Raw genomic sequence first — 27,227 nt, 5'->3', positions numbered from 1 at the left:
CCAAGGCAGCTCATCTACGCAATCCGGGCCTCGGAGCTGTACCATGAGGGCTGTCTTCAAATGCCAATGGAACCTTTCCAACAGGCCATTACACTGTGGGTGGTAGATCGTGGTGTGATGTAACTGGGTTCCTAGGAGCTGTGACAATGCTCCCCATAGGCCGGACATGAACTGTGTCCCCCCCTGTCCGAATTGGGCTATCCAGTTGCCAATGAGGGCCCTGGCACAGGATGTTGTGGAAGAGTCCAAAAGCGGGTCAGCTTCCAGCCATCTAGTGAACCTGTCCACCATTGTGAACAGGTACGTGGCACTGTCCAGACGATGTCAACATGGATGTGGTCAAATTGTGTGTGTGTGGTGGGAAAGACTGAAGAGGGGCTTTCTTGTGGCTCTGCACCTTGGATGTCTGACAGTGTAGGCAAGTTCTGGCCCAGTGGCTGATCTGCTGTTACCTGGATGATTGGGTGGCCAACCCATGTAGCACATCGAAGACATGATGCCTTCACGTGGCGGGAACGTTGGGCCTAGGTCAGCTGTTGGACATGTCACAGAGAAGTGTGGCTTCAGATGGCCCAAAACGCACGTCCTTCAGCTGTAGCCATGAGATTGCCATGAAGTAGGCTGGTATCTTGCCATCCTGCCGCTGGGCCACTGCGAGCAGTGTATAATCAATTCCGGGGGCAGGGAGTGCACAGACAAGACAGACATACAGGACAGAGTGTCAGCCATGAAGTTGGTCCTTGCCAGAAATGTGTTTAATAACCGTCGTGTACTTGCCGACAACGGTTCCAACACCTTGGCAAAGGCAAAAGTGAGGGGCTTGTGATCGGTGAAGACTGTGAAATCCCATCCTTCGAGGAAATAGTGGAAATAGCATACGGCGGGGTACAACTCACTGTCGAACACACTATACTTCTGCTCCAGGGGCCACAGATGTTTGCTGAAGAAAGCAAGTGGTCTCCAATGTACATTAATCAGCTGCTCTAGGATGCCGCTGACAGCTGTGTTGGATGCGTCGACTGTGAGGGTGGTGGGCACATCAATGCACTGATGCACTAGAAGGATGGTGTTGACCAGAGCGTCTTTCGTCTTTGGCCTGAATTAAAGCTGCCGAAGACGCTGTGTCCCAGCTGAGTTCTTTGGTCTGACTGAACAGCAGCTTGAAAAGAGGTTGCATGATCCTGGCAGCTGACAGCAGGAACCAATGGTAGAAGTTGACCATCCCAACGGACTCCTGCAAACCTTTGACCATAGTTGGCTTGGCGAACTTACAAATGGCCTCAACCTTTGACAAAAGAGAACGCCCCATGCTGATCAATGTAGTGCCCAAGGAAATCGATTGCTATCAGGCCGAATTGACATTTCACTGGGTTGATGGCTGTAGTCGCTCAGTTGCTGGCAGAGCAGATACAAATGTGTTAGGTGCTCCTGTCACAAATGACTGACAATGAGGATATCCTCAAGGTAGATAAAAACGAAATCCAGGCCGTGCCCCACTGAGTCCATGAGTCTCTGTTTTTGAGGCTGAATGGCATGCGGAGGAACTCAAAAAGCCCAAACGATGAGGGCTGACTTGGGGACGTTGCTGGGGTGCACAGGGATCTGAGAGTAACCTCAGACCAATCAATTTTTGAGAAGATCCTCGCCCCATGTAGATTGGCCGTGAAGTCCTGGATGTGGGGAATTGGGTACTGGTCGGCTGTCATGGCATCATTGAGCTAGCGGTAGTCCCCACAAGGTCTCCATCCATCAGAAGACTTTGGCACCATGTCTAGAGGAGAGGCCCATGGACTGTCCGAGCACCAAAGAATTCCCACCTCCTCCATCTTCCTGAATTCTTCCTTGATGAGCCACAGCTTTTCGGGAAGAAGCCTGCGTGCTTGGATCTGTAATGGCGGTTCCTGCATGGGGATGTGGTGCTGGACGCCATGTTTCAGGACCACAGTAAATAGGATTCTGGCAAACCCGTTGTCCGATAAGGTTATCGAGTCGAGGTGGGGGCAATAAGAACTTGGCTTCTTGAAGGATGAAGGTCTGGAAGGTCCTGGAATTGACCAGACGGTGCCCTTTCAGGTCCACCAGGAGGCAATGGGCTCAAAGGACATCTGCGCCCAGTAGGGGCTGAGACATGTCAGCCAAAGTGAAGGTCCAGGTAAAACGGCAGGAGCCGAACTCAAGCAGGATGGTCTGCACCCCGTACATATGTATGCTGCTATTGTTGGTGGCAGTGAGGGATAGTCCTGACTTCCCAGCGCGGGTGTCTCAGTTCAAGGCGGGCAAGACGCTGACCTCCACCCGTGTCCACGAGGAAATGCCGCCCTGAATGCTGGTTCCATAGATAAAGGAGGCTGTCTCGGTGGCTGACCATCATAGCCATCAGCAACGACTGGTCCCAGCGTTTCCTGGATGGGAGCAAGGCAGACAGCAGTGGTGGGCTCCAGAACACCATTTATGATGGTAGAAACATCACTGCTCCAAGTTTGAGACTTAACCTGCTGTGGCTATCGCCAGCCTCCTTAGTGCAGTGGGAGAACGACGAGTCGCTGGGCGAGATGCAGCAAGAAGGTCAATGGATGCCCTGCCATATTGCTTGGCGTGCCACAGGACATCTGCACAGGTTGCTAACCTACGAGGGATGCTGAAGTCGTCGTCCGCGAGGAGTAGGCGGATGTCCTCTGGATCTGTTCAAGAAATATCTGCTCGAACAGTAAGCAGGGCGTGTGGCCGTCTATTAATGCCAGCATATGGTTCCTAAGGGCAGAAGGCATGCAGCCGCCCAGGCCATCCATGAGGAGCAGCCGTGCCGATTGTTTATGGTGGGAAAGGCCGAAGGTGCAGATAAGGAGCACCTTAACTGCCTTGTACCTGTTGCCGGCTGACGTAAGAAGTCAATGATTCGACCGGCATTCTCCTGGTCAAGTAAACAGACCATGTGGTAATATCTTGTGGAGACTGCAGTGATCTGCTTGACCTGAAACTGGGCATCAGCCCATATGAACCAGACTAGCGCTATGAGGTACAAAAGATCGGCAGCTTCAGCGAGACTGAGTTCTGTGCGTCTGTGTCATTCATTGTGGGGTCCAAAATGCTGTTTTGGACTGTTGGGGATCACCACCATAGTCGATGTGGTGTGCACCAAACGAAAGAAAAAAAAACACACAGAAGCAGTGAGTCAGTTGAACCAACCAACCGATTTTACTGGAACTCTCCGAGAGCTCATCAGCAGGACTTCCAAGATCCTTTTTGCCCGCTGCCCGCCGCCCCCCCCCACCCCATCAGAACCATTGTGATGTCAGCCCACTGCGAGCCTGCACCTCTGTGACCCAGTTAGCTTGCAGATCAGTGCAGCCCACTACAGCACCACCTTAAATTGGAACAAACAAAGTCGTGCACAAAATGAGCATTCATTAATCAAGTTAAGAGTGGAAAACTAATCTTGGTCTGAAAAGAATATGTTCCCAATCATTCTTAATCCCAGTCATTGAGGCTGCTCTTAAATCTAGTAAGTTATTAAAAATAATTGATATTAATCCACACTGGGAAAACACCAAAACAAAAGGTAAATAAGAATATATTTTTCCAATTTCAAGGAAAATCAAAAAAGCTGAGACTGAAAAAAACACCTAACTTGTAAATATCTAAAAAATGTCTAATAGGAAATTTAAATTTGGTTTTCAATTGTTCAAAAGAAGCAAAATTATTTCTTTAAAAAGACCTTTATAACTTTTCATACCTAACCTAAACCATTCCTTAAAACCTGCATCTAACAAGGAGAGTTGAAAAAGATAGTTAAATATAATGGGACTGGCAAGAGAAAAACTATAATAGCCAAAAAATCCTGAATTTTGTCCATATTCTCAACCTCATTATCAGATTATGTGCAAATTTAGAAGGGGAGAGGGGTAAAAAGGAACCCAAGATAGCAACATAGATGACTTTTTAGAAAAATTCAATTCTATTTCAACCCAAAAGGGGAGGTTCACTAATTTATCAAAATGTACCAATAAAAGTAAATTATGTATGTTAACCCCCCCCACATAGTAAAATCTACAATCTGGTTATGATAATTCCCCCATTCCATCTAGTCTTTTGAAGATGAGCTTTATCTATACAAATAAACAAATCCACTGAATCAAAAAAAATTTAGGAATGAAGACTGGTGAAGCTTGTAAAAGATATAAACATTTAGGTAAAATGTTCATTTTAATCGAATTGATTCATCCAATCATTATAATAGATAAAGGTTACCATCCTGATAGTAATTCTTTAATCTGATTAAATAATATCATAAAGGTTTCTTTTAATAAATTTTTATGACTTTATATAATTTTAATTTCCAAATATTTAAATTGATCTTTCACTATTTTAAACAGGAAATTGAGATATCTTTGTAAAAGATCCTTTTAGTTCACTCTTATGGAAATTTAATGAAAACTTGCTAATTTGGGTAAGCAAAGTTAATATATTTGGTATAAAAACCTCAGGGTTTGAGATAAAGAGCAAAAGATCATCCACATATAAGGATACTTTATATTCAACTCCATTTCTAGTTATTCCTATAAAATCTCTGCTCTCACAATGAGCACTAAAGTTCCAAGACCAATTTAAAAAGTAAAGGACTTCATGGGAAACCTTACTGGGTTCCCCTATGTAGCCTAAAAGTTTCAATTGCTGTAAATTAGAGTGAATTGAAGCCATAGGATATGAATATAATAATTTAATCTACAATAAAATCTGGTCCAAAATTAATTTTTTTTCTAGAGCAGCAAACAAGTTTTCCCATTCCATCCTATCAAATGCTTTCTCAGCATCTAACGAAAGAACACTTTCCGTCGCTGGGGTGAAGGGTAAATATAAGATATTTAATAATCAATTTATATTATAAGAATATGATATTTAATAAAACTAGTGTGGTCAGAATCAATAATTAATGGTAAAATATGAGCTATGAGCTAAAACCTTCATATCTACATTGTCATGAAATAAGGTCTATAAGATGTACATTCTGTTGGAGCCTTGCCTTTTTTCAGAATAAATGATATACCATCCTCATTGAAGGATGAGGGAAGCTTCTCATCCCTAAATGAGTCATCAAACAGAGCTTAAGTGAGGTACAAGTCATTTGGAGAAAGGTTTATCAAATTCAACTGGATATCTGTCTGGTCCTGGAGATTTACCAGATTGTAAAGAGGAAATAGATTTCTTCCTGAGAACTAGGTGCCTCCAGACTTGTACACTTATCCTGAGAAAGGGTACATAAGTTAAGTTGATCTAAAAAATCCGACATCTCCCACCCTCCTAAATGTACTGGGGTGGGGGGGGTTAATTTTTTAATGTAAACATAGAGTACAGTAATAGTCCATTTTGGCCCATGAGCCTGTCCTGACCAATTATACCCTATTAACCTACAAATGCACTGTTGGCATAGCAGTTAGCGCAACACCTTTACAGCACCAGCGATCAGGACTGGGGTTAAAATCCTGCGCTGTCTGTAAGGAGTTTATATATTCTCCCTGTTTCTACGTGGGTTTTCTCCGGGGGCTCCAGTTTCCTCCCACTGTTCAAAATATACTGAGGTCATATAGCCTGTTCCCATGCTATATGTCTAAATTTTTAAAATGTGACTGGTCATCTCTGGTTCACCTTGGTCATTGAAAAGAAGTTGCTTCCACTTCTGCCTCTCCAACTCCGAAGCCTTGAATCCCAACACACTCTTCAGTTCCTGCAGCACTCTCCTGGACTCCTCCCTCTCTTGCTTCTCCCTTTCTCGCTCTTCTGGTGAAAAACAGTTGTTGGCACCACTTCTGAAGTCTCTTTCTGACTCAGATTCTTCGACATAAGCCTCAAGTTCCTGCACACAAAAAAAAATCAAGGGAACCACCAAACTGGCACATCTAAACAAGTTAATTTCAAATAAATATTTGGATTTCAAAGCTAATTTACTCTGATAAATGTAGGCAAACCTATTGAGTAAAAAATATAGCCATTACTTGCAATTGTACAAGTGGTATATTGAGAGATTTTTGATAAAGAAAAATAGCAGGATTAGTCTATGAGAAAATTTGCTCTGAGTATGTGGCATTGGTGTAAAACTACAATGCTGGAGAAACTCAGCAGGTCAAACAGTGTACTTTATAATAGCAAAGATAAAGATACAGAACCAATGTTTCAGGCTCGAGCCCTTCATCAAGAAGATTAGTGTAGATGGGCAAAAAAAAGGTGATGTAGACAAGGTGGGCTGAAGGGCCCACTTTTATGCTGTAATACAGTGATGCACCATTTAATGACCATTCGGGCAACGTCCGACTGCATATACATCCCAATCAGAAATCCCAATCAGAGAACAGGACACACTGGACGTAACAAAAAAGTTTAAAAAGTGATTTTTTTAAAGAAGTTTAATTTAGTGCAAGTTCAGTATCTTGTACAGTACAGAACTGTACCAGTAACAGTCTCCAGGCTCACCCAACACTACGTTAGCCCTGCAAGCACCAATTGTGGCAAGTACAGCTTATATATTAGCTTATGTATATAGTAGTGTATATTTACAATGTATTATTATGTGTACAGTATCAACCTACTTAACATATATTACCTAACCAGATACATTAACTGAAATTCAGTACTGTATGCGTACACTATCTTGGCTATTTAGTCAATAGAGGTACACTACAGTGTACCATATAGCTTTGCTAAGTATATAACAATATCCAGATCACATAACATCCTATTTCACATATTTCATGGACATTAAGCGATGCATGACTGTGCTCTATGTTAACAAAAGACATGATGCTCAGATATACAACAGTGAATTAACATTGCAGATGCCAATTCATATTTTGCCTCTTGGTTGGTTTCAAATCACATGAGCAACCTTCAGCAGTTTTTTTTTAATTGCAAGAAGTTTAAAAAGTTAAGTTTTGACTGGCATACAACTTTGCACTGCAAATGAACACATCTTTCAATGTGTAGAGGAAAGCTTTAGGTTCATACAAGTGCATTTGGACTGGCTGTTCCAATATCCTGAAGAAATAGTTATATAACTGAGTAGATTGCGTTTATGTACTGGAATACAGGAAATACAACTTAGCTGAACTCCTGGGGAAAGATGTACTAGCACTCGTTTTAAAGATTCCAACAAAAGCAAGTCATTAACAGAATTAACCATATCAAATATTCACTCATCTATTGTTGGATATGAATTAAAAATAAGCCATTTCCTAAAATTCCACACGATTATGAACAATAGCCGGGATTTTCTTGGAGTTGCTAAAGCTCCAAAACCTCGGTGCACTCCTGATGCAGCCACAGCAATGCAATGGGTCACTGACTCTCAGGAAATGAATCAGTGTAAACATGTTCTTACCTGCTCTTCAGGGACGGGGTCCTGTTCTTTGATCTTGACCATAACCTTTTCTGAGGCTTTTGAGATTGGAAGTGGATTATTTTCCAGCGCTTCTGGTCCATCTGAAATGCCAAAGGGACAGATGTGAAAAAATTGAGACACTGTACCTGGATGGGTGGAAAATGAAAACATACAAAATTTCAGCTGGTACACTTCCTCTTTTCCGTACAGAGGCACCTCAACAAACATGTATACAGGAATAGAAGCAGGAGTCACCTGGTCCCATGCCTGCAATAAGATTATAACCTTAACTCTGCATTCTCACCTATTCCCAGTAACATTTCATTCCCTCCTTTATCAAGAATCTACTGATACATTTGAAAACATTCAGACTCTGCTTCCACAACTCTTTGACGAGCTCCAAGCACTCACAACCCTCAAAAAGAAATATGCCAGTTTATCTCTATTTTCAATGGGCAACTGTTCTTGTCAAAAAGGCAAGTCCCAGTGTTCGATTCATCCTCGAGGAAACATCCTGTCCACACTGACCCTGTCAAGACCCCTCAGAATCCTTTAAGTTTCAATCAAATCACCACTCACTCTTCTGAACTCTAGCCTTTCCAACCTTTCCTCATTTCAAGTATTAGACTGGTAAATCTTTGAATTCCAAAACATGGACTGCTTCGTTTGCTGGGGAATTGTAAATGAGACCAAACATTGGAGCAGCCGCCAGTAAATGCCCCCACTTCTGACTTTATAATGGAAGGCCAGTGATGAAGCAGATGAAGATGGTGGAGCCCAGGACACTGCCCTGAGAAGCTCCCGCAGGGATATCTGGACGATATGGTAATCACAAGGATCTTTCTTGGATATTTAACCCCAGACATTGAAAGTTTATTCCCTACGTTGCTCATTGATTTCAGTGTAACCAGTGATTACCAGTGTTTTCCTGATGGCACACTTGTTCATTGATGTTCCACACCTCATCTTTGGAATTCAGTTTCTTATTTCAAGTTTGGACCAAGTTTGCAATGAGCAGGGAAGAAAAATGGCAAAATTAGTTTAATGTGAACAAGTGCAAAGTCATGGACTTCAGTGAGATACAATTAAAGTTGGGCAGTTATCTGAATAAAGAACAAACACAGAGGAGTAAACTACAGAGGGATCTGGTTGTTCTTGTGCATGAATCACATGGATTAAAATCAGAATCAGAATTTATTGTCATGAACGAGTCATGAAATTTGGTGTTTGCTGCAACATCATAGTTCAAACATTCATATTATAACCATCTTACATTACTATAAAAAAAAGAGCATGAAAAGTAAGGCAGTGTCTTTGGTTCATTGATTAGTCAGGAATCGGATGGCAGTGGGGAAGAAGCTGTCCTTGTGCCGCTGAGTGCTCTACTTTAGGCTCTTGTACCTTTTTCTCGATGGTAGCAGAGTGAAAAGGGTGGGTGTGGGGGTCTTTGAGGCGGTTTTTTTAAGACTGCTTTGCAGATGTCCTCGATGGAGTGAATTCTGGTGCCTTTGTTGTCGCAGGCTGAGTTAACATAAAGGCAGTGTTACAACCAGCCAGAATGCTCTCCATGGTACATCTGTAGAAGTTTTTGAGATTCTTTGGTGACAGACCAAATCTCCTCAGGCACCTCACAAAGTATAGCCACTGGTGAGCCTTCTTTGTGGTTGCATCAACATGGAGGCTCCAGGACAGATCCTCGGAGATGTTGACACTCAGGATTTTGACGTTCTTGACCCTCTCCATTACTGATCCCTTGATGAGGACTGGGCCATGTTCCCCTGACTTCCTTAGAAGGATATCATCTAAGTGCGGGCAAATGGAACTAGCTTAGATGGGCAACTTGATTAGTATCAATAAGTTGAGTCAATGGGCTTGTTTCCATGCTCTATGACTATGCCTGTGAGGCATTTACATCCTTCCTTGCATAAAGAAACCAAAACTGTACAGTTTTCTGTTTCAGATGTGGTCTCACAATGCCACTGTAACTGAAACATTGCCTCTCTGCTTTTGATTTCAAATCCATTCCTAATAAACAGCAATATTGTTAGCTTTCCTAATTATTTGCCAACTAGAGAGTCAGAGTAGATATAGCAAGAAAAAGGCCCTTCAGCCTCGTTCATACTGACAATACCTGTATACTTCTGAGATCCTTCTGTAATCTCCCACCAATTTTTAAAAATATTCCCACCCACAAGCCAGTTTCACATTTTCCCAGATTCTATTCCATTTGTCAGCCCTATGACATTCCTATTTCTTATCTATATTTCTTTGAAGCCTCCTAGCTCCCTCATTACAACTTGTCAACTTATCTTAGTGTTGTCAGCAGATTTAACAATCACACCTTCAAGCAAGTCTTTCTGTACATGGTTATAAAAAAGTTGGGTCCCCAACACCAAAAACTGTGGCACATCACCTGCTACACTGTGCCAATCCTAAATGAGACCTAATAATCCCCAATTTGCTTCCTGAATTGTACAGACACTGGTGGCAGTACACACTGCAGAAATCTAGATCTGCTCTTCAGAGTAAATGTGAACATACACAAATACTGATCATACATCTCAAATCAATAATACATGCTATATACACCCCCTGAATCCCTCCTGCCCCTTCCCCCTAAATAATAAAAAGACCAGAAAAACAAAAAGAAAGAATAAAAGAGGGAAAAGAGAAGAGAAAGAAAGAACAAAAAAAAAGAAACAGACCTGGTTACTAAAATTTCCAGTACATTCAGTCAACTTTTGCCTTTACATTATTAATCATTTACAGTATAACTCCAAATATCCGAAATCAGATTCTCCAAAAATCAAAAATTTCTTTCCGAGCCAAACTGACCGGGGACGACGGGCTCCCATCGCTGGCAGTAGCGCAGCGAACCTAGGCAGCAGCTCAGCGGATCTTGGGCTCCCAGTGGTGGCAGCAGCAGACCTTGGGCCCTTGGAGCTGGCCGAGGACCCTTGGAGCTGGCCGAGGACCCTTGGAGCTGGCCGAGGATCCTTGGAGCTGGCCGAGGACCCTTGGAGCTGGCCGAGGACCCTTGGAGCTGGCCGAGGACCCTTGGAGCTGGCCGAGGACCCTTGGGCCCTGGCGGCGGCAGCAGCGGACCTCAGGCCTCCGACGGCGGCAGCGGAGGACCTCGGTGGGGAAGTGTTGGTGATTGGCAGTGGCTAGCATTTTCTTGGTGAGTTAAACTTTATTTCAAGGCTTAAAAAGCCTGACCTTGTTGCTTGTTGTTGTATAAACACTGTTACAAGTGATTTGCTGCTGCTACTGAAAAAACGTTTATCTGAAATGGGCCCAGTCCCAACCATTTTGGATAATCAGAGTGGTACAGTATGTATTTTCACATGCCATCTGTCCATTCCCAAATGCATACCTGATTTCCATGATATTGCTACACATTTTCTTGCAACTACTAATGCAATTTTCACAAATTCCTTTTGAAACATATTAAGTTTTGATTTTGGTCTTATCCCTGATATATTAAAAAAATTTGACTCCAGTAACTCGTTCTAAAAATGCAATAATTACATCCAAAATGGTCTCAATTTTGGATATGACCATGTGGCGTGTACAAAGTACCTATCTCTTGATGACACCTGAAACATTTATCTGATAAATCTGATTTCAGGGGTAAAAAAGTATGTTGAACCAATCTATATCTGACATATATTGTATTTGTCATACTATTTTGACGCAGTTCCAACCAATTTTTCTCCCAAATACTAATATTTAAATCTGTTTTCCATCTCTGTCTAGATCTATAGATTCCTTGTTTTCGTATTCCCTTTTGCAATAATGCATGCACAGCTGAAATAAACTTCTTAATAGAACTATTACATCAAAATTACTATTTCCCTCTTTTTAGGCAATAACAACATTGGACCCAATTTATCTTGTAAATAGGCCTTTATTGTATTATTTTGTATCCCATATTTATTTTTTCCATCCACTCTTTGAGGTGCAAGGATGAAATAAAACACAGAATGTCTGCTGAGGAACTACTTAGTTTATACCATCCGACATTTGCTGTTAATGGATATTGGCAAAATAGACAAACATTTTAACTAATAAATATTCCATTTCGCATTCTAAAAACAACACAATTTTGGGTCTTAAAAAAAATCTCAACTGGTGAGCATCCCCTGAAAGACCAACATTTGCTGTCTATATTTAATTGCCCTGAGAGTGCAACTTAAATATCCTGATAGTTGCACAGGAGGTTCCTGGGTGCAGGAGTGTTTTGTTCCTAAGAACTTTCTGTAAATGGAATTTTCCATAAGTTTAAAACAAATAATTTGCCCCGAAATAATAAAGTGGAATATTTAGTCCTGACAGCCCTTAGGGACTGATTTACAAAGAGTAGACGAGGAAAAATCAGCGTCGGTGATAGGATTTTTTTTAACCAGCAAACGTTCATTTGAATGCAGCTCGGGTAGAGTGTCAAGGGACAGGGGGCGAGGGTGGAGACAAAATCTGAGCTCTAACGAGAGGTGGCTTGGGTTTTATTACGATTGATCTTACCTGAAGGAGAGTTTGAAGATGTCATTTTCTATGGGTGATATCTCTACAGTTCATGAAGAGGTTCGACTACAATACCCCAGAGCAGAGTCTGAGAGAATATGTGTCAAGTAGGATTGTCAGGTTGTCTAAACCCAGGGACAATCCTGCACTTTTAATTAGAGATGGCGCCTAATTAGGGGTTATTTCCATCTGACAGACTATCTGTAGTTCCCACACTTATAGACTGATAATAGACTGATCTATTGCCTAAAAGGAGACTGGGAGATCGCTTTGTTGAGCATCTCCGCTCTGTCCGCCACATTAGCATGGATCTCCCAGTGGCCACTTGACGACCCGCAAATTGGAGAACAACATCTCATCTTTCATCTGGGCACCCTCCCACCGGATGGCATTCGTTAATGCCCCCCGCCCCATATCTTTCCCCGTCACCTTCCCCCAGCAGTCTCCCTTTACAAGGTCAAAATCAATTCTCACCTCTCTCCTCATCAAATCCAATTAACACTTTTTGTTGGCCTGGACTCCTCCCCCAACCAGCACTGTCTCTATATCCTGTTTTTTTTGCTTATTCTTTGCCTATTCCTTGAAGAAGAGCTCAGGCCCAAAATATCAGCAATATATCTATCTCCTATGGACATTGAGACTGGCTGAGTTTCTCCAGCATTTTGGTGTGTACAATCACAGCATCTGCAGACTTCATGTTTCACTCAAATTGTGTACTTTTAACATCTCTGAGTGCCTGAAGTAATGTCTGCCACAGTCCAGGAAGGAGAGCAAACAGAATTTGCTGCTTTAAGAGAAATCAAACCCAAGCAAAGCATGATTAATTCTTTGGGTCTGACGTGGATATGATTGCTGTCCCATGCAGTAAATCTCAAACAACAGTTCTAGTTGTTCATTATCTCCCAGCACAGACTGAACACTTATCTTTCTTACAGTTTCCTTTGTATGGTACTCTTTATTGCTCATTTCCTTAAAGGACATACAAATAGGGAATGTCTGATGAAAATGGGTAACCCTTTCACCTCTGGGTCTTGGGTTCAAACTCAGCCCAGACACTTGGGGATTAAAGTCTTTTCTCTCTTAAATATTAAGGATTTTAAGTTGGAGTCATGTGATGGAGTAGTGGCCGGTAGGGTAAAACCAGCTCTCTTCAGAAAAAAAGGAAAAAAAGTCAAAAGACAAAGCATAACAAATATAAAGTATAAGAAATAGAAGATAAAGTTGCAGAGAAGAGAAAGAAGATGGCACCCAAGAAGGAAAAAATAAAAACAACAGGGAAAAAAGAAAAAAATTCATTGGAAAAGAAAGAAGAAGGCCTTACTTGCACAAAGGAACAGGGAGCCGTGGTGGCGAAGAGTGACCGATCTCCAAGTTTGGTGCCGTCCCCGTGGAGTTGCGACCCCCCGACCAGTGGACTGCAAAAATGGCTCTCTGAGCCAAACAAAAGTGTGCAATCAAAGGTAAAAGGAAACACTGATGGGAAGGGGGCTCAGCCGAGGAGTAGGCAACCAGCTGAGGGACGCCCGACACCAGGGCTCTCAGCTGAAAGATGAGAAAGGCGACAGGAGAGGGAGTGAGGTATCAGGCGAGAAAGAAAGTCGACGGGGTGAACGGCAAGAGGAGCAGCAGCAGGAGGCCCGACAGATGAGCAGCCCAGGAGGGGAGGATCAACAAGAGGCCCAGCAAGAAGAGACCTGACAAAGTGATACAAGCAACTCATCAGGAGAATCAGAAGAGACAATTTAAATTAAGTAGGTAAGCTAGACAGGGATGTCCATTATCCCCCTCATTGTTCGCTTTAGCAATAGAACCATTGGCAGAACTGATAAGAACAGAAAATAAAATAAAAGGGATAAAAATAAAGGAGAAGGAGTATAATATCAGCTTATTTGTAGAAGACATCATAGTATACTTAACAGAACCAGAAATATTAATAAAAGAATTACATAAGAAATTGAAGGATTAGGGACAAATATCGGGGTACAAGATCAATGCAAATAAAAGTGAAGTGATGCCAATGAGTAACACGGATTATACAGAATTTTAAAAAGAATCACCATTTAAATGGCAAGCGCAAGCAATCCGATACCTAGGGATCAGGTTAGATAATAACTTAAGCCACTTGTACAAACTAAATGATCAGCCACTAATAAAGAAATTGCAGGAAGTCTTAGAACATTGGAAAGAATTACAGCTAATGTTGATAGGGGGGGTAAGTTGCATTAAATTGAATGTGTTCCCAAGGATACAATATTTATTTCAATCGTTACCAATTCCCTTAACAGAGAAATTCTTTAATGAACTAAAGAGAATAATAAGGAAATTCTTGTGGAAAAGGGGTAAACTGAAGGTAGCGTTAGATAAATTAACAGAGAGGTTAATTTATAACCAAGGTGGTTTGCAGTTACCAAACTTTAAAAACTATTATAGAGCCGCACAATTAAGGTATTTATCAGACTTTTACCAGACAAGGGAAAATCCAGACTGGACTAAGATAGAACTAGATGAAATAGAGGAGAAGGTATCAGAACATATACTTTATAAGTGGGATGAAAAGCTGGCGCAATATAAAAACTCACCAGTACTGCATCATTTACTTAACATATGGAACAAGATCCACTTAGAAAGGAAAAAAAAGAACTATCAAATACCAAAATTGTTATTGACACAAAACCCATTAATCCCTTTTACAATAGATAACCTTTCCTTTAGAGAATGGGAGAGAAAAGGAATTAAAAGAATAGAAAATTGTTTTTTGGGAAATAATTTATTAACATTTGAACAGTTGAAGTACAAATATGGAATAACTCATGGTACAATGTTTGCATATCACCAACTGAAAGCTTATTTAAAGGATAAATTGGGAGGCAGGTTGAGATTGCCAGAGGGAAGCGGCTTTGAATGTGTGATTACAGATACAATGATAATTAAAAGATTTATAACAAACATGTACATTAAGCTGCAAGATAAGGAAAGTGATGAGGTGGGCTGTGAACCTAGACAAAAATAGGAGGGGGATTTAGGCAAAGAGATAGAGAATGAAGCATGGGAGGGGTTGTGTTCTGGAACTATGAAGCATGCAGTAGATGCAGAGTTATGCATGATACAGTAGAGTTGGTTGCACAGGTTGTGTATCACTCCTCAAAAATTGGGGGAGTAGGATCCAGCATTGTCGGATGGATGTTTTCACTGCGGGAGGGAGGTGGGGGCAGCAATCCATGCAGTTTGGGCATGTATGAAGGTGAGTGCATTTTGGGAAGATCTAAATCAGATATTAAATAAAATCACAAAAAATAACATACCAAAGGATCCAGAGGTCTTTCTTTTAAGTAGCATGGGAGGTAATGAATTAGGCCTCAGGTTGGATAGAGCGCAAAAAAGATTAATTATGATGGCCCTGGCAGTGGCAACGAAGTGTGTAATGTTGACTTGGAGGATGGAGGAGAGCCTGGGGGTGCAGTGATGGTACATGGAAATAAGTGGATGTGTTCCATTGGAGGGGGTAACATGTAGTTCGGAAAGTAAAGTCACATTGTTTGAACAAGTTTGGGAACAAGTTTTGATTCAGTGTGAAAAAACAGATGACGCATTTTTCTTGTTTATTTTTCATTGTGTGAAGACATTTTTTAATGGTTTCATTGTATTGTATATGTTGATTATTTATTGGCTTTGGAGAGGGGTGAGGGAGGATAGGGGAGAAAAAAAGGGAGAAAATGCCATTGTGTATATTTAATGAGAAACATTTGTGTATAGTTTGGTTGATATGGTTCAGTGTGAAAAATAAAAAATTAAGGATTTTAAAAGAATTTGGGGCATCCCAGGTCTTGGCACAGAATTTGTCACCAAGCTATAATGAATGGGGAAATCAAATCACCAAATCAACAATTAGCAATAGTACTGTAGATGATGAATTTCTGAGTACATTAGTCATCACTAATATGCTCAGAAATTACTCATAATTTTGGGCAATATGTAGAGGAAACAACTGCAGAGTGAGCCATCCTGGACTCAATAATGTCTAATAAGAAAGGATTCATGAATTGTCTTGTCACATGGTATCAACTACAGAAGGGCAATCAGAGCATGATATAATTCTTTGTCAGATGGAGAGTGATGGGGTTGATTCAGAGATGGAGGTCCCAAATCTATATAAAGCAAACTATGAAGTGGTGAGGCATGAGGTGGCAGTGATAGATTGGCGAACATGACTTTGAATATTGATGATGGCAAGCATTTAAAGTGGGCATGGATAAATGGCCACAATCCTATCTGGAACAAAGATGGAAGCTCAACCATGGGCTTCAAAAGAAATTGTGAATAGTGTTACACCCAATGAGGACAAATAAAAAGGACAGCAAAAACAGCATGCTTTTGGGAGAAGTTTAGAATTCAGCAGAGGACAAAAAGATTGATTTGGAAAGAGGACATAGAGTAGAAGAAGAAGCTTGCAGAGTGTGAAAAAGTGAAGATTCACAAAGTTTAGTATGACCCTACTTTCAGAAACACAGGATTTATAATGGGGAAACAATGAAATGGCAAGCCAACCAAAGCATTCTTTGATTGTTTTCACAAGGGAGAATCCAGATAGTCTTCCAGGAATATCAGGGGACACAGGGTCAAGCAAGAGGGAGGAAATGTAGGATATCGGTATCGGCAGGCAAATTCTTTTAAGGAAATTGAAGGGATCAAAGACACATAACCTCTCAGGATCTAATAGTCTCCATTCCAAAGTAGTTGAGGAAGCATTGACAGTCATTTAGACTCTGGAATGGCTCTAGCAGATTGGATGGTGTCCCTAACATTGAATTTAACCCCAATATTTAAAAGAAAAAGGTAGAGAAACAACGAGAGGAGGTAGATAGAACACTTAGCCCTGATATCAATAGTGGGGAAAATGCCACATCCCATTATCAAAGATGCAATAGAAAGAACCTTGATGATGGGAGAAAATCACGTGGATTCCTGAAACGGAAATTGTGCTTGACAAATCTATTGGAACTTTTTGAGAATGGAACTAGCAGAAAAGATGAGGGAGACTGGGTGGATGTGGTGTATTTGGATTTCCAGAAAATCTTTTAATGTATCACAGAACTGATTAGCATGAAAAATTAAAGTTTGTGACATTAGGGGCAAAGGTACTGATATGGAAAGAGAATTTTGGCTGACTGACAGGAAACAAAGAGTTGAAATAACCAGGTCTTTCCCCAAGAGGCTCGCAGTGCGATACCAGAGGACTCAATGCAGGAACCCCAGACCTTCCTGATACAAATTAAACATTGGGATGAGAGCGATAAATATGAATTCTGGGTGGGAAGGTGGGCTTTGAGGAGGCGACAGAGAAGCTCCTGATTGATTTGAGCAGGTTGGGAGAGAGCAGATGCATCATGTGGAAAAATGGGAGGTTACCCACTTTGTTGGCTATATCAAGGCAGTAGATACAATTGCTAGGATGGGGGAGATGCAAAGAGACATGCTGTCTTTGAGGTGCAGTTCTGAAGGTAAGCATGGGAATAATTGGTCATTACAGAAAGAGGATTAGATACAAGAAAAGGGATGTCTGCTGCCACGGTACTGAGATTTTGAGAGATTCATGTGCAGTTTTGGGCTCCTTATCTGCGGAAGGATGTTCTTGCTGCAAAGGGAGTTCAGCAAAAGTTTACTGAACTGGTTCCTGAGATGACAAGACTGATGAATTTCTCAGAGAATGATGAACTTGTGGAATTCTGTACCATATAAAGTAGTCAAAACCAAGTCATTGGCCATATTTAAGGAGCCAAGTTTATTCTTTGGACTGGAATGATCAAGAGATGTGAAGACAGAGATATGTAAAGCAGGGTGCTGAATTTGGAGGATATTGTATGGTGGGGCTAGTTCAAAGAGTCGGAGCTTCTGTCCTTATTAATTATTTTTCTATGTGCCACAGGAATTTGTCAATGTTGTGATTTAACTTCTGGGACGAGTTGGGGCATCATTTAAAAATCAGCAATAGACAACATAACCTTCCTATTAGGGCTCCATGCTCAAAATGGACTTCCAAGGCAAGCACTAAAACACTTCTTGTCAGGGGGGGCATCCAACTCTCCCAAAACAATTACAGTTTCTTCAGATTTCCAAGAGCGACGTATATCTAAGGATTATTTAAAAAACACTTTGGCAAATTGGTCAATAAATAAATCTCAGAACTATCTTAAATTATTGGAGCAGAACATCAAATCAAAGGTTTACACCTGAAGTATGGCAGTTGGTTGGCAAGTCTTTCTTACAGCTCCAGTGATTTGGGTTCAATCCTGACCTCAGGCACTGTGTGAATGCATTTACTTCTTCTCCCTGTGACAGCATGCCTTTCAGGGCTTCCTTCCACTAATTGATTGGTTTAAAATGTATCCATAGTGTAGCTGGGTGGCAGGAGAAATTAGGTTATATGAGATAATAGGTTTAAGGAAATAAGTGAGGGTTGGGACAAAAGAGAATGCTGAGAGATGGCACTTTTGAATGGTCCCTTTTGTGTCTTAAGCAAAGATAAAGGAAATTTTAGGACGAGGAAGTATTTCAGTGGCCAACATTTCAAATGGATCTCCAGCTAGTAGAATCATTTAGGGCCCATTGACATCCTGGCACAGAGCTTTTAGAGTCTGACAGAACAATTAGCTGCATTTAAGCAGCTGATCGCTAATTGAATCTGTGGTGTCCTAGCAAACTACTTGGCTGAGACAAACAATTCAAGAAAAATACTTACCACCATCTGCTCTGGAGATCCAAGGATAAACACAAAATGCTGGCCTTGCCAAGAATACATTTCTAATCGACCTCTATCTGTGTCAAATGGAATATTTTCCTAACCCATCAGTTAAATAAAAACGATTCCTTTTGTCATGAAGGTTTGTGAAGGAAAGTCACAAAGGAGAACTATTCTCACTACTACCCACATGGGGTGGCTGCTTGCCAAATCTTATTTTCTCTCAAACAGCTCTCTAGCCAGCATTTGCTGTGAAGTGGTAAAACAGATTGTTTGATGAAGAGGAAGTCTGAAACCTGCATTGTATAGCCCAAGTCTCATTGTAAAACTCCTGCTCAAAAATAGTTCATTTGGATTCCAAGTATTTCATGGAAATACAATGTATACTCTTGATTTCTAGGAGCCAGCAGGTAAGATCATTTAATCCACAATTTAATATGGGCCCAGCAGATCCCCATCTCTCAAAGTCAGTCCCAGGTGGGAACCAGCACATCACACAACTGCAGTCACTCAGATCCATTATGGGTGCTTGTTTCTCAGAACAATCTGGGGATGGATTATTCTATCTTTTCCATTTTAAAAGAGATAAAGGATTTTCAGCCTCACCATTGAAGAAAACAACAAAAATCTAGGGGATTAGAATACCACAGGTACACACTGAGGGTTCCAATCTTCCTTCTCCATCATTTAAGTTGTTTACATTTGTAACAAGATCCCAAGTACAGTGAGAAGGGTTCTTCTGTGAAAAGATCAGATGATCTCTAACATTCATACAACTGTGCAAAGAGCACAATTTACACAGTACATATTTACATTTAAAAGAAAGACCAGCTAACTCATGAGTGCATGGTTGTGGGATTCATTCAAGAGCCTGTTGGCTGCAGAGAAACTGTTTTTGAGCCTGCTTTTTCCCTGATGGGAGGTAGGAGAAGAGAGTCTGATGAGTGATGGGTCTCTCAGTATGTTGGCTGCCTTTCCTAGGTAGCAGGAGATGTAGATGGAGTCGATGGAGGGGAGAGTAGTTTGTGTGATGTTCTGAGCTACACTCACTGCCTTCTATAGCTTCTTCCAATCTTGAGAGAACAGCTGTGAAGCATCCAGCAAGCCTACTTTCAATGGCACAGGTACATATGTAGAAGTTGTTGAGAGACAAAGGGGACAGGCTGAACTTTTTTAGTCTTCTAAGAAGAGGCATTGGTGCACCTTCTTGACTTCACGTCAATGTCCCAGGTCAGGTCACTGGAAATCAAACACAGACATCTACAGCACAGTCTAGGCCCTTTGGCTCACAGTGTTGTGCCAACCTAATAACCTAGTCTAACAACTGCCTCGAATATTTTACCTCACTTCCATTTACCTATCTAAAAGTCTCTTAAAAGATACTATTGTGCATACTGCCACTACTACAGTAGTGCAGTCCTTGCATCCAAAGTGTGAAAAACTTACCTCTTGCATCCCCCCTGTATTTATTCCTAGGTGCCTTAAAAACTATGCCCCCTGGTGTTAGCCATTTCAGCATGGGGAGAAGGCATACTCTCAAATTCATTTCTTCCTAAGAATTTGGTGCTGTCTATGCTTTTGACTTTGTAGAAGATTTGGGGTTAATTAAGCATTATTTTGTGACACTGCAAAGAATTCTGGGAGTTTTTTACATTGTACGTGGCCAACTCTTATTGCTAAGGATTATGGGATTGTAACTGCAGATGAACTTTTTAACTAAAAGTGAACCCCCTGAAAAAAAAACTCAAGGCTTACATCTCCTCAGAAGGGCTGTCACATAAATCAGACGTAATGGCTTTTGTACCAAAAAGGAGAAACATCCTTCATTTCTAAGGAGATATTAGTTGAGACAGGGTTAAATGAGTAATTGAAGCTAAAGAGTAATTAGAGGTTTTTGGACATCACAGGCTAAAAGAAAGAAATTCTAAGTCCATGAACAAATATGAAAGCTGTTTTCAATTAATTAGAACGTGAAGTCATATGTAGACACTGATCTAAAATTTCCTAGATAAATGGACCCATTTCTGTGTCAACTTTGAGACAGGTTAATAGCACTATAGGAATATCACTGATATTTCATAGTGTTGGCTCTCTCTCTCCCACCAGTGTTATAATTGAAGTATTAAAAATGTTTATATTTTAAAACTAGTTCTGTGATTCTTTGCTGTGTTCTTTATTCACAGCTAAGTTTGTAGCGCAGGCAGACTTTTACAACTTCAGCACCATTGACATGGACAGGGCAGGGATTCTGTACCCTCTCCTGAAGTCAATCATCTTCAATTACAATTCCTTGCTTAAAATCTACTCATCTCAGCATCAGTAGTTCTTTTGGTTGCAGTATGGCAAGGTGGGGAGAAAGACAGGTTTTCACAATGGTTCAGAAAATGCACTCAGCACGTTAATAGGTTGCAAGAAGAAAAAATAGCCAAGGACACTATTTTAAAAAAGATAACAAGATCTCTTCCTATTGTATTATGGTGAAGCTATTTCTCCAGTATTATATCTTAAAAATGAAGTCAAGAGTACCATGTACTAAAGCTAAAATGAAGCCAACTTACATTGACCAGTCTTGCATTCCCATTAAAGACCAAGTTGAAATGTTTAAGAATTTGAAAGGATTGGTATTATCTTCCTTGGTGAGGAAGTAGATTTTTGTGCACTGAATCATCCATGGGGAAAAAGTAAATTATAGAAATATTAATTATCAATTGTGAGTAGCCCATGACGAAAGATCAGGTTTTGCTTTCAGAAAATTCATCTTTAAATTCAAAAAAGATGAGGGAATGCAATTAAGTACAGGACATCAAAAGCGATCGGGATTCGAACCTCATGCTCTCTGTAAGGAGTTAGTACATTCGCCCTGCATCTGCATGAGCTTTCTCTGCTGGCTCCGGTTTCTTCCCACCATTCGAAATGTACCAGGGGTGTAGGTTAATTGGGCAGTACAGACACGAGGGCTAAAATGACAAGTTACTGTGCTGTATGTCTAAACTTAAAGTTTAAAAAAAATTTAAAGTGAGTAATGAGGAACTCTTTCTATTGACAGAAAGGTCAAGAACTAAAAATAAAACAGCTGGAGGAACTTAGTGGGTCATGCAGCTTCCACAGAGGGAAGGAGATAATCAATGTTTTGGATCAAGGCCTTGCCTAGTTCCTTCAGTAGTTTTTTTTATACTTTGGATTCCAGGATCTGTAGTCTCTTGTGCCTTTGAGGTAAAAAAAAATGATTTAATGTGATTAAATCTAAATGGAGGCGAAGCCCTTTACACAGTGAGTCGTGATGCTATTGAACGTGCTCTCCAAGGAAGGTGGAAATGAATTGAACAGAGACCTAACTGAGCAATAAATTGGAGAACTACCAGGAAACCAATGAAAAATTAGTTGATCTGGCAGAGAGGAGATGCGGGCTCAAAGGACCAAACCCCTTCCAGCTGTGCTGCAATAACATGCCTGGCATGGTTAGCAGAACAGTTAGCACAGCATCAGCAACCCATGTCCAAATCCACCACTGTCTGTAAGGAGTTTACATGTTCTCCCTATGTCTTCAGGTGCTATGGTTTCCTCCCACCCATCAAAACATATGGGCATTGTAGATTAATTAGTATAATGGGGGGCCCCGGGCTCATAGGCCAGATACCAGTATCTAAATTTAGATATCTAGATCCCACGACTCTATGAAATCTTTCAATCAGTTAGGATTTCATTCTATCCACCCTTTTGTCCAAGAAAGTAATCTTCATTCACCTCGACAGAAAGAGATGATGTACTGTAGAATTGTGAGGGCATCACTACAATCTTCAGATCCATATTATTTAGCTCAAACAAACTAAGCATGCAATTATAGTCTCCTTAAAGTGGAGCTCATAAAACACATAGTTAGGGGGCATAATACAGCGATGGGACCACTACAAAAGAAGTCCCATTGATGAAACTTTGAGATGAGAGTTTATGGTCATAAGTGAAAAAGAGATAATAAATGATTAATTGCAGTTAGTGCAAGAAAAAAAGTAACATTTCAGTAGTGCAGAAATATTGTTTTATAGTCCGAGAGTAGTTTATGTTTAGGATTACAGTAGTACAGGGAGGTTTAAAAGCAGATGAAAAAAGTTCTATTAGAAACTGACCAATGGAATCCATTTAGGTGTATTATAAAATCAGAGATTAATGGTGATTTACAGAAGCATTGTTGCCACTCTTCACGCCAGTTACTTGCTTGGAGGTCGGGAAAGCTTTATCATGCTACATTCCTTCAAATAGGTTACACTGTCATGAATGCCAGCCACTGGATGGCTCCAAAAGTGCTATTCATAGACAATAATAAGTAGAAAACCGTATCTGTAACTTTGTGAACCTCTCACTGCGTTTGAAATCCATACTACTGAACATGGAACAGCAGTACTCTAACACCATTTCAACATCTGATCCAAAAGACTTCATTACCGTAAATTTAAATTTATGTTTAGACGTAAAAGTAAGAGGCTACTTTGGCCCACAAGTCCATGCTGCCAATGAACCTACATCCCCTGGTACATTTTGAATGGTGGGAGGAAATCGGAGCCCCCGGGGAAATCTCACACAGACACGGGAAGAAGTACAAACTCCTTACAGACAGCGCAGGATTTGAACCCCGGTCCCAATCACTGGCACTGTAAAGGTGTGGCGCTACCAGTTACGCCAACTGTGTGACCGAAAGAGTATTTTTAATCAGGAGTTTGAGCAGGACATTTGCCTTCAAAAGGAAAATCTGTTTCAAATACCATCAAATTTTTGTAATGGGAAGCAAGAATCTGAATTTCAGGCTGTTGACATTTAATGTGGCACTGATGCAGGATCTTGGTGAACACCGAAAGAAAATTCTACATTTAAGGTCGAAACAATCATTTTTTTGTGAACCATGTTCTTTATAGTTACCAACTATCAACTGAAATGCTTTTCAAATGTACAAAATAAGGTGAGCCACACTTGAAATGGATGGAAACATGTTACCCTTTCTGAAGTTGCATGACATTCGTTCTATTGTTAACAGACAAGCAGGGAGTATGTCACAAGCTTCAGTCACCCACAACTAGCACTGTAATTTCAAACTGATCTTCAATGCCATTATATAGGATTTCACATTTTGTTTACTTAAATGACTGGTATTTAATTGACAAACTCATTGCATGAATTCCTCTGTAAAATTTTGCATCTGCTGAAAGAAATTGCACGTACCTATTTTTGAACATGAGCTTCTAACTCTCATTCAGTTTTTGCAGAGGTACTTTGCACCAAAAGAAAACTGGTGTGAAGTTTTCCAGATACAGGTACATGTTTATACAAGAACAGAACAATCTTGGAATGCACATGGTCCAGTAAGCATATGGGTCATTAGCTAAGGTACAGGGCACAAGACACATCTATTCTGCTCACATCACAGACAAATGTGTGGGGTGGTGGAGATTTAGACAAAAAGAAAAGATTGGCTCGGCCAATGTTTTTTTGTCAAACACAGGAGGAGAGAGGGGAGAGTTAATTAATGGGTAAAAAACTAGATAGGGTGAACAGCATGGTCATACAGCATGAAATAGGCCCTTCAACCCAACTAGCCTAAGCCCACCAATGTGGTATTCTGGACTAATCCCATTTACCAGCACTTGATTCGTATCCTTCAAAGCCCCCTTTATCCATAAATCTGTCCAGGTGGTTTTTGAGCATTGTTTTTGTGCCCATTTCTACAGTTTCTACTGGCAGTTCATTCTAGATATGCATCACTCTTTGAGTGAAAAAATTGTCCCTTCTAAATCTTTCCCCTCTCACCTTAAACCTATGCCCTCTAGTTCTGGGATAATCTACTCTGGAGGAGGGATAAAAAGATTGAGCATTCACTTTATCCATGCCCTTCATGATTTTGTAACTCAACCTCTCAACCTCCTTCACTCAAGGGAATAGAGACCTAGCCCATCCAACCACTCCCTATAACTCATACCGTCCACACCCAGCTCCTCTACACCCCTTCCAATTTATTGTCCTTCCGGTAGCTGGGTTTTAATGAGATCAATTGTCTCTCAAGCCTTCCTTTTACTGTGTGTATACCTGTGGAATCTCTTGAGATTCTCCAGCATCCTGCCGCCAGCCCTATCTTATGTCCTCCTGATTTCCCTCTTGACTTCTCCATTTCCTGTATTCGTCAAGGGATTTGCTTGATCCAAACTTAAATCTGACGCAAGTCTCCTCTTTTCTTTTGACCAGAGCCTCAATATCCTTCGTTAACCAGGGTTTCTTAAACTTGTCTGTCTTGCCCTTCACCCTAACAGGAATATGCTATGCCTGACTAACTCACCCCACTTTCATCCATCCAGTGTTGCCTGGAACAATGAGCTGCCATCTTGCTCCTCTGAGCCTGTATGGCTATAATGTCATAGTTCTCAGAGTCAATCCATACCCTGAATCCACCTGTCTTAATTGTTACACCTCTTGCATTGAAATTAATGTAATTTAAAACACGGGCTTTTCCTCTCACTTTCCCATACTCCTGCCTATCCTGTCCACTACGCTTTGCTCTCTCTGAGAGGAGTATTCGTCTCAAACTTCTGCCAATCCAGTTTAAACTTTCCCACATAGCAAATCAGTTTCCTATTCCCATCTCTCCTATTTCCCAGAGCGTTATCTCACACACAGTAAGAAGTATGAGTATAAAGATCTAGATAAATGTAGGATTGAACAGCTACAGCATTAATGAGAAGTTAAATAGAAGAATGGAGTTTTTATATGTGTAAAACAAAAATAACTGGGCCACAACCTGCTGGAGGAACTCGGCCAAGCAGCATCAGTGACTCACTCCACAATAACTTCAATAGCATGGGAGCTCTCTCCACTGCCCTCATCAATTACTTATTTGTCAACCAACAAAATTACAGCAGATTATCTGAGTATTTAAATTTGCTATTTGGTAGCTTTGCCCAAAATAGCTTCTGCATCTCATACATCAATACTATCTATCCATTGTTCAGGAGTGTCCCATTTGGCATTCTTAGACTGTCAACGAGGCTGTATAAGTGCAAGCCTTTCTTTCAAACGACTAGCAAGCATTACCGTTCAATTTTGAAAAAGATATTTTCTTACCTTTGTGGACCTTCAAAGTGTGTACTAGCTTATCCACCCGATTTCTCGTCTCATCCCAACAGCCCACTGTCGCTTCCATATGTGGCTTAATCAATTTAAGTTTCTGATCCAGATCATGGTACATTTCAGGGGTTATTTCATGCTGATCGCCCGATTCGTGAAGTTTTTCCAGATGGTTTTCTAAAGTCATAACCCTACATCAAACGTACATTGATGAGCTGCACGCTGAAACAGGTAAGAACATTAATACTTGCAACACAAGCTCTGCCTGCAACTGTTACAATCTATTTATTGGTAATGATTAATGGATGAGATTTATTTTTCATTATGAGTTAAGGCTAATATTAAAATAGGTCGCTCCCAATCACAATTCTTAAGTTTAAATCATTCACAGATTGTAAAGTATCTTTAACCTGGCATGAACATTAAAATACAAATAAGTTCATTTAGATGCATGGACTTACTCAGTTAGTAGCACCTTAAGGTGGAGCTGCAAACTACGAACCACTGTGTACATATCCTTCAGCTCGCTCGATTGATATTTAGTCCTCTTTGGGGCCTTGAAATTTGGTTGGTGCTGGAAATATCTATGTAATTCATAACTCCGTCTCAGTTCTTCAAGACAAGTGGCGACAGCAAGAGAAAGATCGTTGAATACCTCTGCAAAAAGCTGATGAGCCAAATTTCCTGGAGAAGCACGCGACTTGTGTGCAGTTTGAACAGGAGATAATAGCAAAATCAAGCGTCTGAAGAACTCGGAGCTTTGTCCTATCCACAGCTGAAGCAGTATCTGGATGCAGGAACAAACTTATCAAATAGTAAGATATGTCAAAATAAATGTGTATATTTATTATAATGATGTAAATGGTTGTAGTCACATAATCACAATGAGGATTTATCAGAATTGGATGAAGGTAATTTCTGAACAAACACAAGCTCTAAACCATTGTATGTTTCCTGATTAACCCATACTTTAAGCATTTCATTAACAATAGAAATATAATTAATTCTTGTTAATCCTCTGAGAGATCCCCGCAATTTAACTAATGCACCTATTATGTATTTGTATAGAATGGGTTAATCAGGAAACAAACAACCACTTCCTGTCTTGCATTAAACTTTCTGAGATGTTATTTTATACTGCTCATGTACTGTGGCTAGAGGCAGAAAGAAGAGAGAGGACATGTGTCTCGCCCACTGAACCTCTTTTCCTGTGGTTAATTGCTTGACCTTGGCTTCTTTCAGAGATGACATCAGGAAAACTCAATGGCAAATCCATGTCAAGCAGCGACATGCACCGCCCATGTCAAGACACTCACACACAAGACTATTGAAAAACAGTTACTTTTTGCTTTTGCGACCCTGTGAAACTAAAAATGACTAACTTTAAAAAAACTTGTAGTACTCGATCCAAGTACCATGGGAATAAAGTTCAATTCTCCACCAATTTTAATCTGTTTAGAAATAATGACAAATCTATCATTCTGCACTTTTCTA

At 40.7% G+C, this 27,227-nt stretch overlaps 1 protein-coding gene and 1 long non-coding RNA gene across 2 annotated transcripts in view; one reads left to right on the top strand and one right to left on the bottom strand.

Annotated features, from left to right (window-relative positions):
* The window catches only part of vezt (vezatin, adherens junctions transmembrane protein), a 184,791-nt gene that overhangs the window by 37,970 nt on the left and 119,594 nt on the right, over window positions 1-27,227 (bottom strand). The window contains exons 8-11 of the mRNA XM_069908519.1: window positions 26,195-26,520; window positions 25,731-25,924; window positions 7,370-7,470; window positions 5,644-5,851 (exon numbers count right to left, since the gene is read on the bottom strand). Coding sequence (XP_069764620.1) covers window positions 5,644-5,851; window positions 7,370-7,470; window positions 25,731-25,924; window positions 26,195-26,520 — 829 coding nt within the window. The remainder of the gene's footprint in view (window positions 1-5,643; window positions 5,852-7,369; window positions 7,471-25,730; window positions 25,925-26,194; window positions 26,521-27,227) is intronic.
* Window positions 3,394-26,529, top strand: LOC138748397 (uncharacterized). The gene is made up of 3 exons (XR_011347994.1): window positions 3,394-3,502; window positions 25,860-25,964; window positions 26,344-26,529. It is a non-coding gene; the product is annotated as an uncharacterized lncRNA (long non-coding RNA).

This window comes from Narcine bancroftii, chromosome 13 (assembly GCF_036971445.1).
Source record: "Narcine bancroftii isolate sNarBan1 chromosome 13, sNarBan1.hap1, whole genome shotgun sequence".
NCBI classification, from domain to species: Eukaryota; Metazoa; Chordata; class Chondrichthyes; order Torpediniformes; family Narcinidae; genus Narcine; species Narcine bancroftii.
Note: the sequence above shows the minus strand (reverse complement) of the source record. Positions and strands in the feature narration are given on the sequence as shown.